Source organism: Papilio machaon, chromosome 17 (assembly GCF_912999745.1).
Source record: "Papilio machaon chromosome 17, ilPapMach1.1, whole genome shotgun sequence".
Lineage (NCBI taxonomy): Eukaryota > Metazoa > Arthropoda > Insecta > Lepidoptera > Papilionidae > Papilio > Papilio machaon.
This window is the reverse complement of record NC_060002.1, coordinates 5194003-5207913: the sequence shown is the minus strand read 5'-3', so window position 1 is coordinate 5207913 and position 13911 is coordinate 5194003. Positions and strand designations below refer to the sequence as shown.

The 13911-nt window shown below is 32.1% G+C and overlaps 1 protein-coding gene across 4 annotated transcripts in view; it reads right to left on the bottom strand.

Moving 5' to 3' along the window:
- Positions 1 to 13911, bottom strand: part of LOC106721628 (hypoxia-inducible factor 1-alpha) — a 78693-nt gene that overhangs the window by 16200 nt on the left and 48582 nt on the right. For all 4 annotated transcript variants that reach the window (XM_045681941.1, XM_045681942.1, XM_045681939.1 and 1 more), the window contains exon 7: positions 7954 to 8098. In XM_045681941.1, coding sequence (XP_045537897.1) covers positions 7954 to 8098 — 145 coding nt within the window. The remainder of the gene's footprint in view (positions 1 to 7953; positions 8099 to 13911) is intronic.

Here is a 13911-nt window from a genome sequence, read left to right as displayed (position 1 = left end):
GGCGTATACAGAGACCTACTACTTATTACATCAAAAAATGAAAACATTTTATAAATGTCTATGAACCAAGAACATATTTAGGTATCGCCTTTATAAAAAAGTTTCTTATACGTCGTTCAACACTAAAAGAATAGCAATATATTAAAAGGACTGATTGCGTAATAAATTCCCAAGGTCCCAGGCGCTTGGGCTTGGCTGTATTGGACACAATTGACGTTAGAGCCATTGCCCTCTTCCTGACTGAACAACAAAAATCAAGTTGTTTGCAAAGATCCCGAGTAACAGGAACTACGCTTCGGTATTGATGCTTATAGGGAAGACGGGATGAAAAAATAACAGACTAACTGACGGGAGTCACTTCGTGTGTTAGTTAGTATGACAAATGTACATTAAACGAATATTTACGTAGTCATTAAACTACTCTGAGAGCGACAGCATATGTTTTTTAATAAATTGTAATAAAATGACTACGAATTTAAAGTTATATGACTGTTCTAAATCGGTGAAACCGTTTACGCTACAAATTACAATCACATCATACACAAAACAGTCTGGAAAAAAAATTAAGTAACTATCCTTCCTTTTAGAGTGGGCAGTACAGCTGCAAATTTTCAGCGGATATTCATACACCTGGAATAACTCTAAATCAGATTAATACTGTATTTTAAATTGATATACGTGCTATGAAAGAAATTCTTTTAATTAAAGTAAGTTTCCATTTTAAAAAAGGTAAATAAAAAAAAATGGAAACAGAGTTTTTAGTTACAAAGAGTTCTTAATGGTGGTTGGTTCGAGGTAGCATTACGCCCACGTTTCTCATTCAACTTGTAGCGAACTGCAATCTTCTGGTATGTAAAGCTGAGGGGGAGGGGTTGAATGAACTCGTGGGGGGTAAGCAGTGCATTCCCCGGGGCAGAAACAGAACGATGACCGGGCAATGTTATACAACCGGGGCAGAATCAGTGAATGCATTGTAATTCTCTTTGAAAACGTGAGTTTGGAAACTTTGTGCAGTTTAGAAAGGTAAAAAGCTCTGTACCATTTAACATAAGAAAAAAAACGAAGGAATCCGCATTTACAAATGTTTATAACAATTTTTTTATTTATAAATATTTATTACAGAATCTTGATGAGTATCATTTTAAACAGACAACTAGTTAGAGATCTTTCAAATCTCCCATTGTTACATCTAAACGATGAACATTTATAACGATGTTATTATTTTTCATCAGTCACGTCGTATTTTGGAATGCGTGGTCCGATCCAGGATATAATAAATCATAGAATAGGACGCGTTAAGCAATTATGTTCCTTATAATGTTGTTATACGTCCCACTATTGCATCCATGATGTTTATACGCCCCTATAGCTAGTGCATCACGCCACTGCGGTAGTTTATCAGCAGATTGCATCGTTGTATTCCGGATGAGAGTTATTGGTTCAGCTGTATGAATATCTTATCATTAAGAATATAATATAGAAGCATTCCATCGGATTTATATTGATTTATTTTAATAATTCACGACCTTTTTTTCTAATAGTACTTATTAGTTAGTGCAGTGCGTAAATAAATTTTTTAATTATATTGATGACGTTTATGACAATGTTATTATTGTCATTTTGATTTGGACTTGGAGATAAAATTGTTTGCAACTTTCCCCAATAATTCAATGACCTTATGAAATGTAGAAAAAATATTTTTACTTCTTTAATTTTATAGGAACTTTGGTTCTAAGAACATGTCAGTGCAATGGCAAACCATTTACAAAATAATTATTACAAGTACAAGAAAATAACAAAACATACAAATAACAATAATAAGAAGAAAATGTATTAACATAAATTTTAAAAGGCCTTTAGCACCATGCTACATAAGTGGTTGGATGAAACAAGCAAAAGACCGCAATAAGGGAAGACCTACGTACATCAGTAGTCTAAAAAACGCTTATGGGTATTTTTATTCAAAACATAGTGGTCAAACGTCATCATGTTTTAACTCAACACAAAAAATGGGTTACACAAGTTATAATTGTCTAAAAAGTGCGCGGTAAAAAAACCTACCTTTGTAATTCAAATCGTATTTGTTCAACGGAATTTTGATAAATTTGGCACATACACATAGTCTGGAAGAACACATAGGCTACTTATTATTATTTTTTTTAATTCCGCGCAGACGGAGTCGCGGGCGACAGCTAGTGTGATATAAATGTAAAACGATTATCATCGACCAAGACACGATTAATGTCTAATAATAAACGGAGTACTGCTCTGAGTGCACTGGATACGTGTTGCCGCATTGACCCACATATTGTGTGAAAATAAACGACATTGCATGTGGGGCTATTGCTGTGTACGTTAGGGTCGAAGCGAAAGCTTTTCGAAACGTATACATACGATTGTAACAATACCCAATTTGGAATATTTTATATCATATATCGCGAATATTCTTGATAGACTACCGATAATGATTAGATATTACATATAAAAAAAAATACAGTCGAATTGATAACCTCCTTCTTTTTGAAGTCGGCTAAAAATTAAAAGTAAGCATTTTATTGAAAGATTTAAGTAGGTATACTCGTACCCATCGACTGTCCCTTATCTTTATATTATTAGGCCAGTATTTTAGTCCAACCGTTTTTGCCTATATTTTTGTCTATTGTCATTATTAGTCAACGTTTAGTTTTTGTTAAATTCATAATTATATGTACAGTCCTTTGACATTTTTTGTTATCTTCCCTACAGTTATCTTACAATCACGTGCTTTAGTAATCTAGTATTCTATAGGAACAATAAAATAACCATTTTTATGCATCTAAGTGTTCATTGAATGAAATGATTTGCTTATTAGAGAAACAGAGTAGTTATGAACAAGAAAAATGTATTAAAAAAATCTTGAACTAAGAATCACTAACTATTATTACGTAATCTAAACTAATTAAAACTCTAGGGAAAATCGAATTTGATGTTAATGTCTTTCATACATATTACAGTCACGTTTATTTATTGCGATGGCTAAGTAAAAGACCAGCGGGACTAGCATGAACATTTACGACAATTGCTATCGTATTATCACCGACAAAAATTGAGCAACGCCGGTCTAATCGGGCGTAAAGTGCAACCAAAAATCTAATACTAACTTTGTAACGATACAAAGGCGATCGACACAAATATTCGTGCTAGGCCACACACTGAAGATTGTGTAAATAACCGTCAATTGTAACTACATTTTAACTTATGTTTGTTTTGCAAAGAATAAAACAAATGCTGTGTAACAAATCAACAAACATTTCAATCAGAATCTTTAGAACAATAGCATGCGAAGAATTGCTTCGACTATGAAAAAGCCTTACATTTGAAAAAGCATCCATTATTGTTAGATAATTTGTAACATGCAAATTATGTACAATGTAACAGTAACTCACGAGTATCATACAATTTGTAATGTAAACAGTTCATTTCGTTACATACGTACCTTTCACACAGTCATACATTAATTGGTTTATATAAGGGGTAAATTGCGATGGAAGGTTTTGAACAATATAATTGATGACTAAAGTTATACTTGTTAATGTGCCATGTTGATAAAGAATGAAATATGTGTTCTTCTTCTCTTTGTGGTATCTACAAAGTTTTCTTTTAAAATAAAACATACGTGCACACGACCTTATATAATTATCTATAAAAAGACTGCTTAATATTTAAAACAATTACTTATACTTCTTAATGGAACAATTGCGAATTGTTTAATGTAGTTATTCTCGAAATGTATAGAATAGATTTTTTATTACATCTTTGCCTGGGACAAAGGTTGTAAAAAATAACTTACAACATAAAGGATAAATATAATATTTTAACATATATAAAGGTTACTCGCTAGCACTTTATGAAAGCGTAACGTTGAGTCAATATTTATAGGCAATTACGTTATACAACGTTCGATAAAGAGGTTGATAATGGCACGTTATCCACGCATGTCGCAGATTGCCATCAATTTTGACAGTAATGTGTATTTCATGACAATTTAACACTAAATTATACTTCGAAAAAAAAAAAGAATTGAAACTATGTACGAAATAATAACAAGGATTCATAGAAAAAAGGAAGCTTAGCAACTGAATGGAGTAGATAACCCCCAACCTTAGCTGCATCCAATGGCACTACGCCTCGGTGCAGTTAACACGACTTATCTACTGTCAACTGTCACCGCTTGATAAGATAAATTTTCCATTCAGGCAAATAACAAGTGAACCGAGCACTTTTTAGTTCTAATGTTCATTATACTACTAGAGTAAACTATTTATAAATAACCCGGATTTTCGTACATCAATGGATATCTCCATAAGCGTGCTATAAATGTTTTTTAAATATCTTGACGGCTCTTAACTTCGCGCGAGTCGCTGCGCAAAAGACAATTTTAGGTGCGGGGCGTAGCGGGATGCGGGGGGAGGGCACTGCGGAGCGCGCAGATGACTTTGAGCTGACAAGATATTGGAAAAGACTAATACTAACAATATTATACTATTTACTAATAATATTATATTATAGAGGACAGATATAAATATTTTTTACAATATTATAAAGAGGACATACTGAATTACTTTCACTACGCGCCTCCAGTGAAGCCCACTACCCATGTGAAGCTAGGATGGGTTACTAGTGTTACTTTTTCGATCATAATTCCGCCTTATGGGAAAAGCCGCATAAAAATTTATTTTATATTCACAAGTTACGGAAACAGATGTCCAGAGAAGTACATTAAAGTAAAAAGTGATTTGGTAGTCAAAGCGAAACTTTATTACGAGGCTATTAGCTTTTTATTACAGCCACTCTTCTGTACCAAACGCCAATACTCGTTAATTAAATAACTCGCAAATTGAACGAAGACATCTTCGAGCTTCGTTTCAGAAACAATTACATTAATTAGCCTTTTTTTTCAGATTAAAAAAAAAATTGCTTTCGTTTTCTGAAATACAATTGCAGCTCATAGTAAATAAAATGTTTATTCAAAATTATAGGTAAGCAAATATGGTTAGAGATTGATTATTCGATTTGGGCATTAGTTAACAATTGAAGTAAAATATTATACAGAGTACCGAAGACTTAAGAAAAGTTACCCTTTTAATTTACAATTTCTACAAAGTTTAAAGTTTAAACGCCATGTAGTTTGAAAGTTTCGTTCAAGTAAAGTTTCAGCAACAAAAGTTGTCCCTCGAGTCGTTTTCAATTTATTGTATAAAACATTTTTTATTAAATAACTTTGAATTTTCTATGTATGAATATATTATGTAAGACTCCAGTAAGTTGAAGGAGTTAACAAAAAAAATTACTTCCAATAAAATATATTTCAGAAGTTAACAAACTAAAACTATCAATCCTTACATTCAGCTACATTTCTCCGTTATCACCAAGTTACATTTTTTGCTTTGAGCGAACCCTTGTCAAAATACGGTTAAAGGTCATGTGTATCAAGATATTTGGCGTCTATCGTAAAACAATATCTATACCTACTTTATTTGTCAGCATTATAACTAGTTTCAGACACATTTTTTTATATCATAAAATAGCAAAGAGCGAGCGGCTACTTGAATTCGCCGAAATAGTGAAGCGACCGCTGCCAATAGACATCCGCAATTTCAGATGCCTTGGCTACCTTTAATCGACGGAGGAGGCGACCCACAAAAACAGAATATTTCCCCTTCCTATGTATTCTCTCTTCCATTAAATCCACTTCCCCTTCCCATCCTTTCCTTATAAGAAAAGTATGAGAAGGGAAAGAGGACTAAAATTAAGCCTCCTCCTTAAGGCACCTCACTCATAAGACTAAATGCGGAATTGCTTCCACTTGACGCATGTCTTCTATTTGGAAGACATATTTATGTACGTATTTAATAAAGACGATTCCGCAATAACTAATTCTACAATTAAACTTTTGTTAAAACTAACCAAATAATATGGGGAGTTTCCGTTACACTTGATTTCTTAATACTTGTGGGTATTTTCAACACTCAGTTGTAATTTTTTTCTTGCGTCATACTACAGGAAAATACAAGAAATACATATGTACATCCATAGTAGACTCTATAAGGCTATTGTACCCGGTATTGTAACCTAGTACCTACCCGGGTTGGTTGTTATGATTGAATATTTTAGTGGCTAGAGCGAGGGTCAATTTAGCGTATTCGAGCGTCAGTTATTAGACTTTAACAACGTAATTTATTGCGTAATAAAATATTTGTTTATTCGAAAGACTATTTCTCGAACATAAATTCATTTATAGTTTTTGGAAGTGATAACACGATACTATGTTATAACTATGCTAATATTGGATAAATTATATATATTTTTTTAATTATCAGTTATGAATGACAGTGATAAAATTTGAATTATGCTGTCAGTGTTCTGATATTTTAGATATCTTACTAATATCATAAATGCGAATGTTTAGATGGATGGATGGATGTATGTTTGTTAGAAGGTATCTCCAGAACGGCTGAACGAATCTTGCTGACATTTTGTCTTAGATGTAGAACATAGTCTGGAAGAATACATAGGCTACTGATTAAGTTTTTTTTTATTCTGCGCTTACCGAGTCGCGGGCGACAGCTAGTCTTAAACAAAAGAACTAACCAATTTCAACTTGTTTTTAACTGACCTTTTACATTGTTTTACCTCAATATTTACTCAAAAAATATTCCAGCAAATAAAAACAAGCAGCAATAAAGCAGGTGAAAATAATTTTTTTATGTCGCGCAGCCAGCAAGAGCTTTTGTCGCTGTCGTAAAAATATAATGAAAGTTTACGCGTTTAGGTAGAGCTGAATTATACAAGTCTGCGAATACAATATTACTTGAAAGGTTTCAACCATAATTAACCATATACAACTGAGATATGATTTAAAAAAAAACAATAATATTGGAAATAAGTGCGAAAAATGTCATTCTTTTTAATTGTAACTAATTCTGTGTTCTTAACGATCGCATAAAAAATTAAATTTATCTAAACAAGTGCATTGTAAGTGGCTTTCTACTACGATACTCGTAAAAAAGATCTTATGAAGATTACAGTAGTATTTTTTTACGTATAATAAATTATCTAAACTCGAGAATTTCACCCTAAACGTGAAATTCCACTGCCGTAAATCTGTTGTCTCTGTTTTGCCAAATGAGAGAGATGTTAGTATGTTTTCATACAATGTTACGACAGTGACAACACGCTGCACAATTCTACTGTTCGCACTGCAGGCGTTTTAGAGCTAGGCAATGGGTAAAATTTATGGCTTGTTCTCAACATAGTTTTATGTTCCGCGTATCAACTATCCTCTTCCATACTTCGTTTGATTTATCATATCTATATGTAATAATAAAGAAAATATCCTTGTCAAACGTTAAGCAGGCTTTACCTGTTACATCACAAGGATAGCGGTTTACTTTGTACTTCTTATCTTACATTATCTTAACATATTTATTGATTCAACACGACACGATCAGGTGACTGTCTATTTACAGTTAATATATTTTACAACGTTGGAAATAAAATTTATAACAAATGAATACTTGTATTTTCACTTGATGAAAAATAGCTAAAGAAAATTGACATCTAGAGTTTTCTATCATGCATAAAAACACAATAAGAAATCAATTTCTACACGAGTTTTGACTATCGCTTGAGAAAATTAACAAATGGAACTAAATAGATACGGTGATTATCATTCTGTTAAGTGTACCTAGAAGTTTTTGAATACATTTTAAATGACTGCAAATTAAAATTGTAAAATTAGCGGTAGACCTGTCATTTCTAACTAAAATATAACAAATGAAAATATTTAATAAAAAAAAATCTTTACTTACCTTGATTCCACTTCTTTTAAACCACAATTTAATAAAAATAAAATCGCTGTAAAAATCAACATGTAGTAACACGAACAATCAATATGTTTACATCTAGACCTACCTGATTACGTAGTTGACGCATACGACGCTGATTGGCTTTTGTTGTTTGTCTGTGATGACAGTGGCTTGGGTTTGAACCCAGGCGTAGCCTCCGGTCTTCGCTAGGAAACGGTATTGCCCTGTTTCGCATTGTCCTTTCGAGAAAACTGTGAAAGAAATGAAAATTTGTTATTGATCTATTAACTCTCTTTTCCTAATATTCTATTGATCTATTTATCTTTCTGTAATAATTTACCTGATAATTTTACTAATATTATAAATGCGAATGTTAAGATGGATGGATGGATGGATGTTTGTTTGAAGGTATATCCGGGTACTAATTACGTTTTTTTTTAAATTCCGCGCGGACGGAGTTGCCGACGATAGCTAGGCAATTATATTTCTACCACAATACTTTCCTTAACTTCTGGATATATTAATATCTGTCCATATATTTAGATTTTGATCCTCAAAATACTCTACAATTTATTGGAATGCAGTACACCAGAGACTGCAGTACTCTGTGCCCTTAAAAAATATTTTTAGGGCACAAAGTTAAATACTTTTTGCATGCTCAATGAAATTATTTTATTATTAATTAGATATGTTGTTTTGGCTTTGCACTGCATAAAAAGAAATGACGAACCTACTGGATATACCAATCTGGTTGGCTTGCTTGTTGTGAGGATGTTAATCAAAACATTGAGATTCATGTATAGATTTAAGAAAGTTATAAAACAGTTTTAAACATCTACGAATATGAAGAATTTATCTCAATTGTCTGCACCATAGATGGTAAAAATAAAGAACAGCATTACTTTTATAATTGAAAGATAATATTAGGATAAGCAACAAAAACTCCCGTATCTTTGAACGACAGAAGCACTTACAAAAACACCTACGCACCGGTTCCTAAACAAACAGTTGTAGTGTTGACGAGTTTTTACTCCATGTGACATTTTAATGTGAACGTTTCTAGCACAGCAAGAAACGTTCTTGAATTTTTATATTCCAAATTATCCCCAGATTACACTATTCCAGTCCAGCGAAATAATGTAAACCCAAACTGAAACTCACAAAGTGCATTCAAGTGTGTGCTCACATATTTCCCTCGAAATCTAGGTCTGGATTATATCTCTGGACTGGAATGATGCAAACTGGGCATTATAGTTTCTATATTTTCTGGATTTTCGGTTTTAATTTCAGAAAAAGTCTATTGAAAAGTGAAGCAAGCCGATCTTAAAACATCATGTACACATGCATCATACTGTGTGTACTGACGTACTCAGAGTCGTCAAACGCCACTAAAATATTCCTACCTTATTATAACATTAATAAAGAGCTTAATCAGTACTCTAATTAAGAATTAGAATACAAAATAAGCGATCAAGATATTCCAACTTACAACAATTAAATGTACAAATAAAATAAAAAATGGTATCATAACTTATCTTTTGACAATTTAATAATATCGACTATTAAAGGCTTCCGATACCAACTTTAGCCGACAATTTATTCCTATACATAAATTTCCAATATAACCATTAACAAAATTACACGGAGCTAGGCGAAGGAATGTTGAAACAGGTCTTACATTTTTTTATCACAACCCTAGCTATGAATAATGTTAATACCCAATACCGTTATTTATTATGCAGTCTTTTTTATTTAAATGTATCTTTTTATTTAAGTTAAAAGGGCGCTGGTGGCTTTCGATTGAGCGTTCTTGTGCTATATTTTTTTTCTAAATTCTTATAGTGTTCTAAATTTAATTTCGCAAGTAAGAATTAATTTTAACATAATTATGGTACCAATAGCAAAATAACTAGCTAATATCCGAGTCCAGATTTTGATACTTTTTCATTATAGCACTCTCCTATCAACCAATTTAATTAGAAACTGCATACTATAAAATGTGTATTTTTTTAATTGTACACGATGTGGGGCAATGAAAATAGACGTCGTTTGAAATTCTTTCGAGTATTGCGGTTTCGTGAGTGGCGTGCGTGGCCAGCGTTTGTTCACTGTAATTTACTCAGCTCTAGTCACGCGAGAGACGATAACGAAAGACGAGTTCGACGGCTGATAGAAAAAAAAACATTTTTTTCTGAATATTTTCGCATTTATTTAATTATTTATCTTACGCTTTTCAATGAAATATCAATCAATCAGCTACTCGAATATGATCGTCATTCAGTAAGTAATAATAAGAAAGTGTTTTATTTTCAGATAATAAAAAGATGAGGTTTCACCTTTAGCTAATGCAAACGAAATCAATAAGTTTCATGTTAGGGTTATTCTTATCACATCATGTGGCCTATTTATCATTTTTATTCATATTTGTAGTTTATATTAAGACTAATTTGAAATGATTAAACCTCTGCTGTTAAAAATAAATATTTTCCCATGAAAATATGTATACTTAATCAATGTGTAAGGGTTCAAAAGTAAACAAGCACTCAGTTTGATTACAGTAGCGGTTTTAAAACAAAGTAAAGGATCCAAATTACGTAAGAAATTTGTATAGACAGAAAATATGCTCAATGGGTAAAATCGGTTAAAACGAGCTCTAAGGGAGGGGCAATATAAAACTGATAGCAATCTTTACTAGCAGTATATTACCCGTCTTGTCGCCATAAACAAAATGTTATGCAGTTTTTAATAGATTAAAAAAATCATTATCTTACTAATATTATTAATGCGAATGTTTATATGGATGGATGTTTGTTAGAAGGTATCCCCAGAACCACTGCATGGATCTCCCTGAAATTGGTTATAAATGTAGAACATAGCTTGGAAGACCACATAGGCTACTATTTAAGTTTTTCTTTAATTCCGCGCGGACGACAACTTTTCCTTAAATATGATGTAGGTATGTAAAGTTACAAATGGAATAAACACACATATTGTTTTAAATTCCAATAACCGAGTCGTTTGGCAGTCCGCCAAATCTACGGCTAGCAACCTACCGGAGAGACAAACAAGCGAATAAATTGACGTATCACGTATACGTAACTCGTAGGTACAATGTACTAACTTGTTTGTGTTGTTACTTTACTACTACGGTTATGTAATACTAGCTGTCGCCAGCGACATTGTTTGCGTTGAAAAAAAAAACTGATTATTCGATACATTCCAGGCTGTTATCTAGTATTGTTACAGATTTCACCAGATCCGTTCAGCTGTTCTTTAGATACGTACTAACAAACGTTCGTACATCCATCCATCCAATTTTCCACATATGTTGGTAAAAAGTAAGACATAATTGGTTGCAGTATTGGGAAATCCAGCTATTTTTTTTCTTAAATATAAAACAAGGAAAACAATAATGATGTTTATTAACGTTAAGATGTAAATAGCTTTTTGTTTTTCTTCAGTTGGATAAGGTATAACTTAAGTTAAATTACAGCTTGTAGGTACGTAGGTACTATAAAGTTTTTAGGTTACGATCGTAACAACTGATAGGCAAAACGTTTTACGGCTACACTTTTTCTATAAAACGAGTGTTTTATTAAGTTTGAAGTAGTTTTAAATGTTAATCGAAATCAAGTAAAACAGAATTATAACATAAAAAAAATATTATTTTGACGTTGATTTAAAAAAGTATTAATTTTAACGGTGATTAAAAAATTATTTATTGTTTAAGTGTATTAGACCTTTTGCACAATTTACCTATACCAAAGAACCTAATACGATTGCTTAAACATTATTCTTAACGCCATCGACAAGTTTTGTATTAGATCTGTACAGCCAAGCCAGTACCGTAAGAAATTACGTCAAATCTCGTACAAATTTTGACATGTTTTTCGATGACATTACGAAAACGCATATCGCAAACATTCGCGATAAACCCTCTAGCTTCAATCCAACACAGCTAATTCACCCTTAAATAAAGAAAAACTGCATTTTACGCTAAAGCCAAACCCAGAAAATACTAAAATGTTTCTGGTGAAACAATATATGTCGTTATAGCTATTCTTACTTTACAGTATCACTTCACACATTCTCACAATTTTCACAAAATAACCTAAGAAAGTAAAATATCGTAATGACCGCCAAGTATGGTATTTGACATTCTTTTGTTTACATTATTTCAACTTTGGATCGAAACGAAAAATTGAATTAAATTGATAAGCGAATTGTCACATTATTAAAATATTTAAAAGTTTGTAAAAAATTTAAATTAATTTTCTATTTGCATGCACTTGGCTTATTTCAAGGTGTGTGCTGACATACATTGGCAGAAATAAACATGTATTATTAGTGCATTGACCTGATCAAAATATACATTGTAAAAGTTTTTCACAACGTCTTTGAAAACATTAAAAAGTGGACGATAATTGTGATCGTATATTTTACAAATTATGTGAAGATTAGCTGTCACCCGCGACTCCGTCCGCGCGGAATAAAAAATTTCATCAAGATCCGTTGAGCCGTTCCGGAGATACCTTCAAATGAACATCCATCCGTCTAAACATTCGCATTTATAATAATTAGTAAGATTTATGTTCATTCAATTAAATTATTATTTCTTTTTAGTATTTTTATACTATATGATATGTTTAGACTAATTGGCTTTTTAAATTTCATTAGTTAGTCTTAAACACCGAATAAATTTCTGTAAAATTCATATTATTTGTGACAATTTAAATCTGCTTACTAAAGAACGGAAAAAATAAATTTCTAATAGTTTCAGTAGATTTAACAGACTATTAATAAAACCAATTGCTTTTATTACATTTCTATGGGTGGTAGTTAAACGACATCAAATATTAAAAAGGTGGATTGTGCCAATAGAATCCGGTTGACAGCAAAATGACTGTTGAACAGACAACCCCGGCCCTCGACCTACTTTGTACCAGCTTATTATTCCAACTTTCATACACGTGACTTGCGAAGCTGTCACATGATTTAAGATGAATCGGTAGATATTGGATTAAAATCAACCCATTTATCCATCAGCCGTTAGCTATTGCTAGGGCTGTCAATTATCAATAACGAATTTCACCCTTAATGGAAATGAAAACGAAATACAGTGACTTGTTTCACACTAAAACTTTGAACCGATGACATCGGTAACTAGTAAGCAATCCGTATATGAACCATGCAAGCTCAAAGAGGTAGTATTGCTCGGAAAAAGATATCATATAAATAGTTAAAGATATAGTTTTGACGATGGTGCATTTAAGTATTTGATACATGGCCATTATTGTACTGTAAATGGGAAAGACTTGATAGTATGTTTGCATTGTATAGGCTCCGAAACTACTGAACCGATTTCAAAAATTCTTTCGCTGTTGCGAAGCTACCTATCCCGGACGGATGGAACGGAACCCCGGATGACGTAGGCTATATTTGTTATTAGATTTATTTTTTAACTTCCATTTTACAAACTTTAATAGCATTTGTTAATAAAAAACGGGACAATTCTCATCGTCCAAATTTATTTTATTTATAAAAGGCACACTTTTATAAAGTTTACGAGATATTAAAGTTAATAAAATATGAAGGAATGAACGCAATTCAGAATTTAAGTGATGACAGTGTCATTTACACACAAAAATTAGGTTAAGTACATTTTAACGGACGCTGAAAAATAAAGTAAAATTGGGACAGGAAAACGATCCGAAAAAACAAATTGATCAAAGAAAATTTAGGGAAATTTAGGATAGCTCGGAATTTATATTACGATTTTCACAGAAAAATAAATTCGAAAACTTAGGTAAACTGCAAATTTAAATATTCCCCAGTTAAGTCAATTGAACTTCGTCAATTTTTTTATAAAGTTATGCGAGTTATAATAACTTTTAGGGATCGTTCGTTTAAATCAATTATCAAAGGGTTTATAACTTTTAATAGAGTGCGGAAGAGAAAATTTAAATTGACTTTCTTCATAAAGCTTCTCGTTCAACAACTTAATAGGTACTTCGAATTAATAATTTTAAGTTTGGGCAAATTGACTTCACGAGTTATTTTGGAA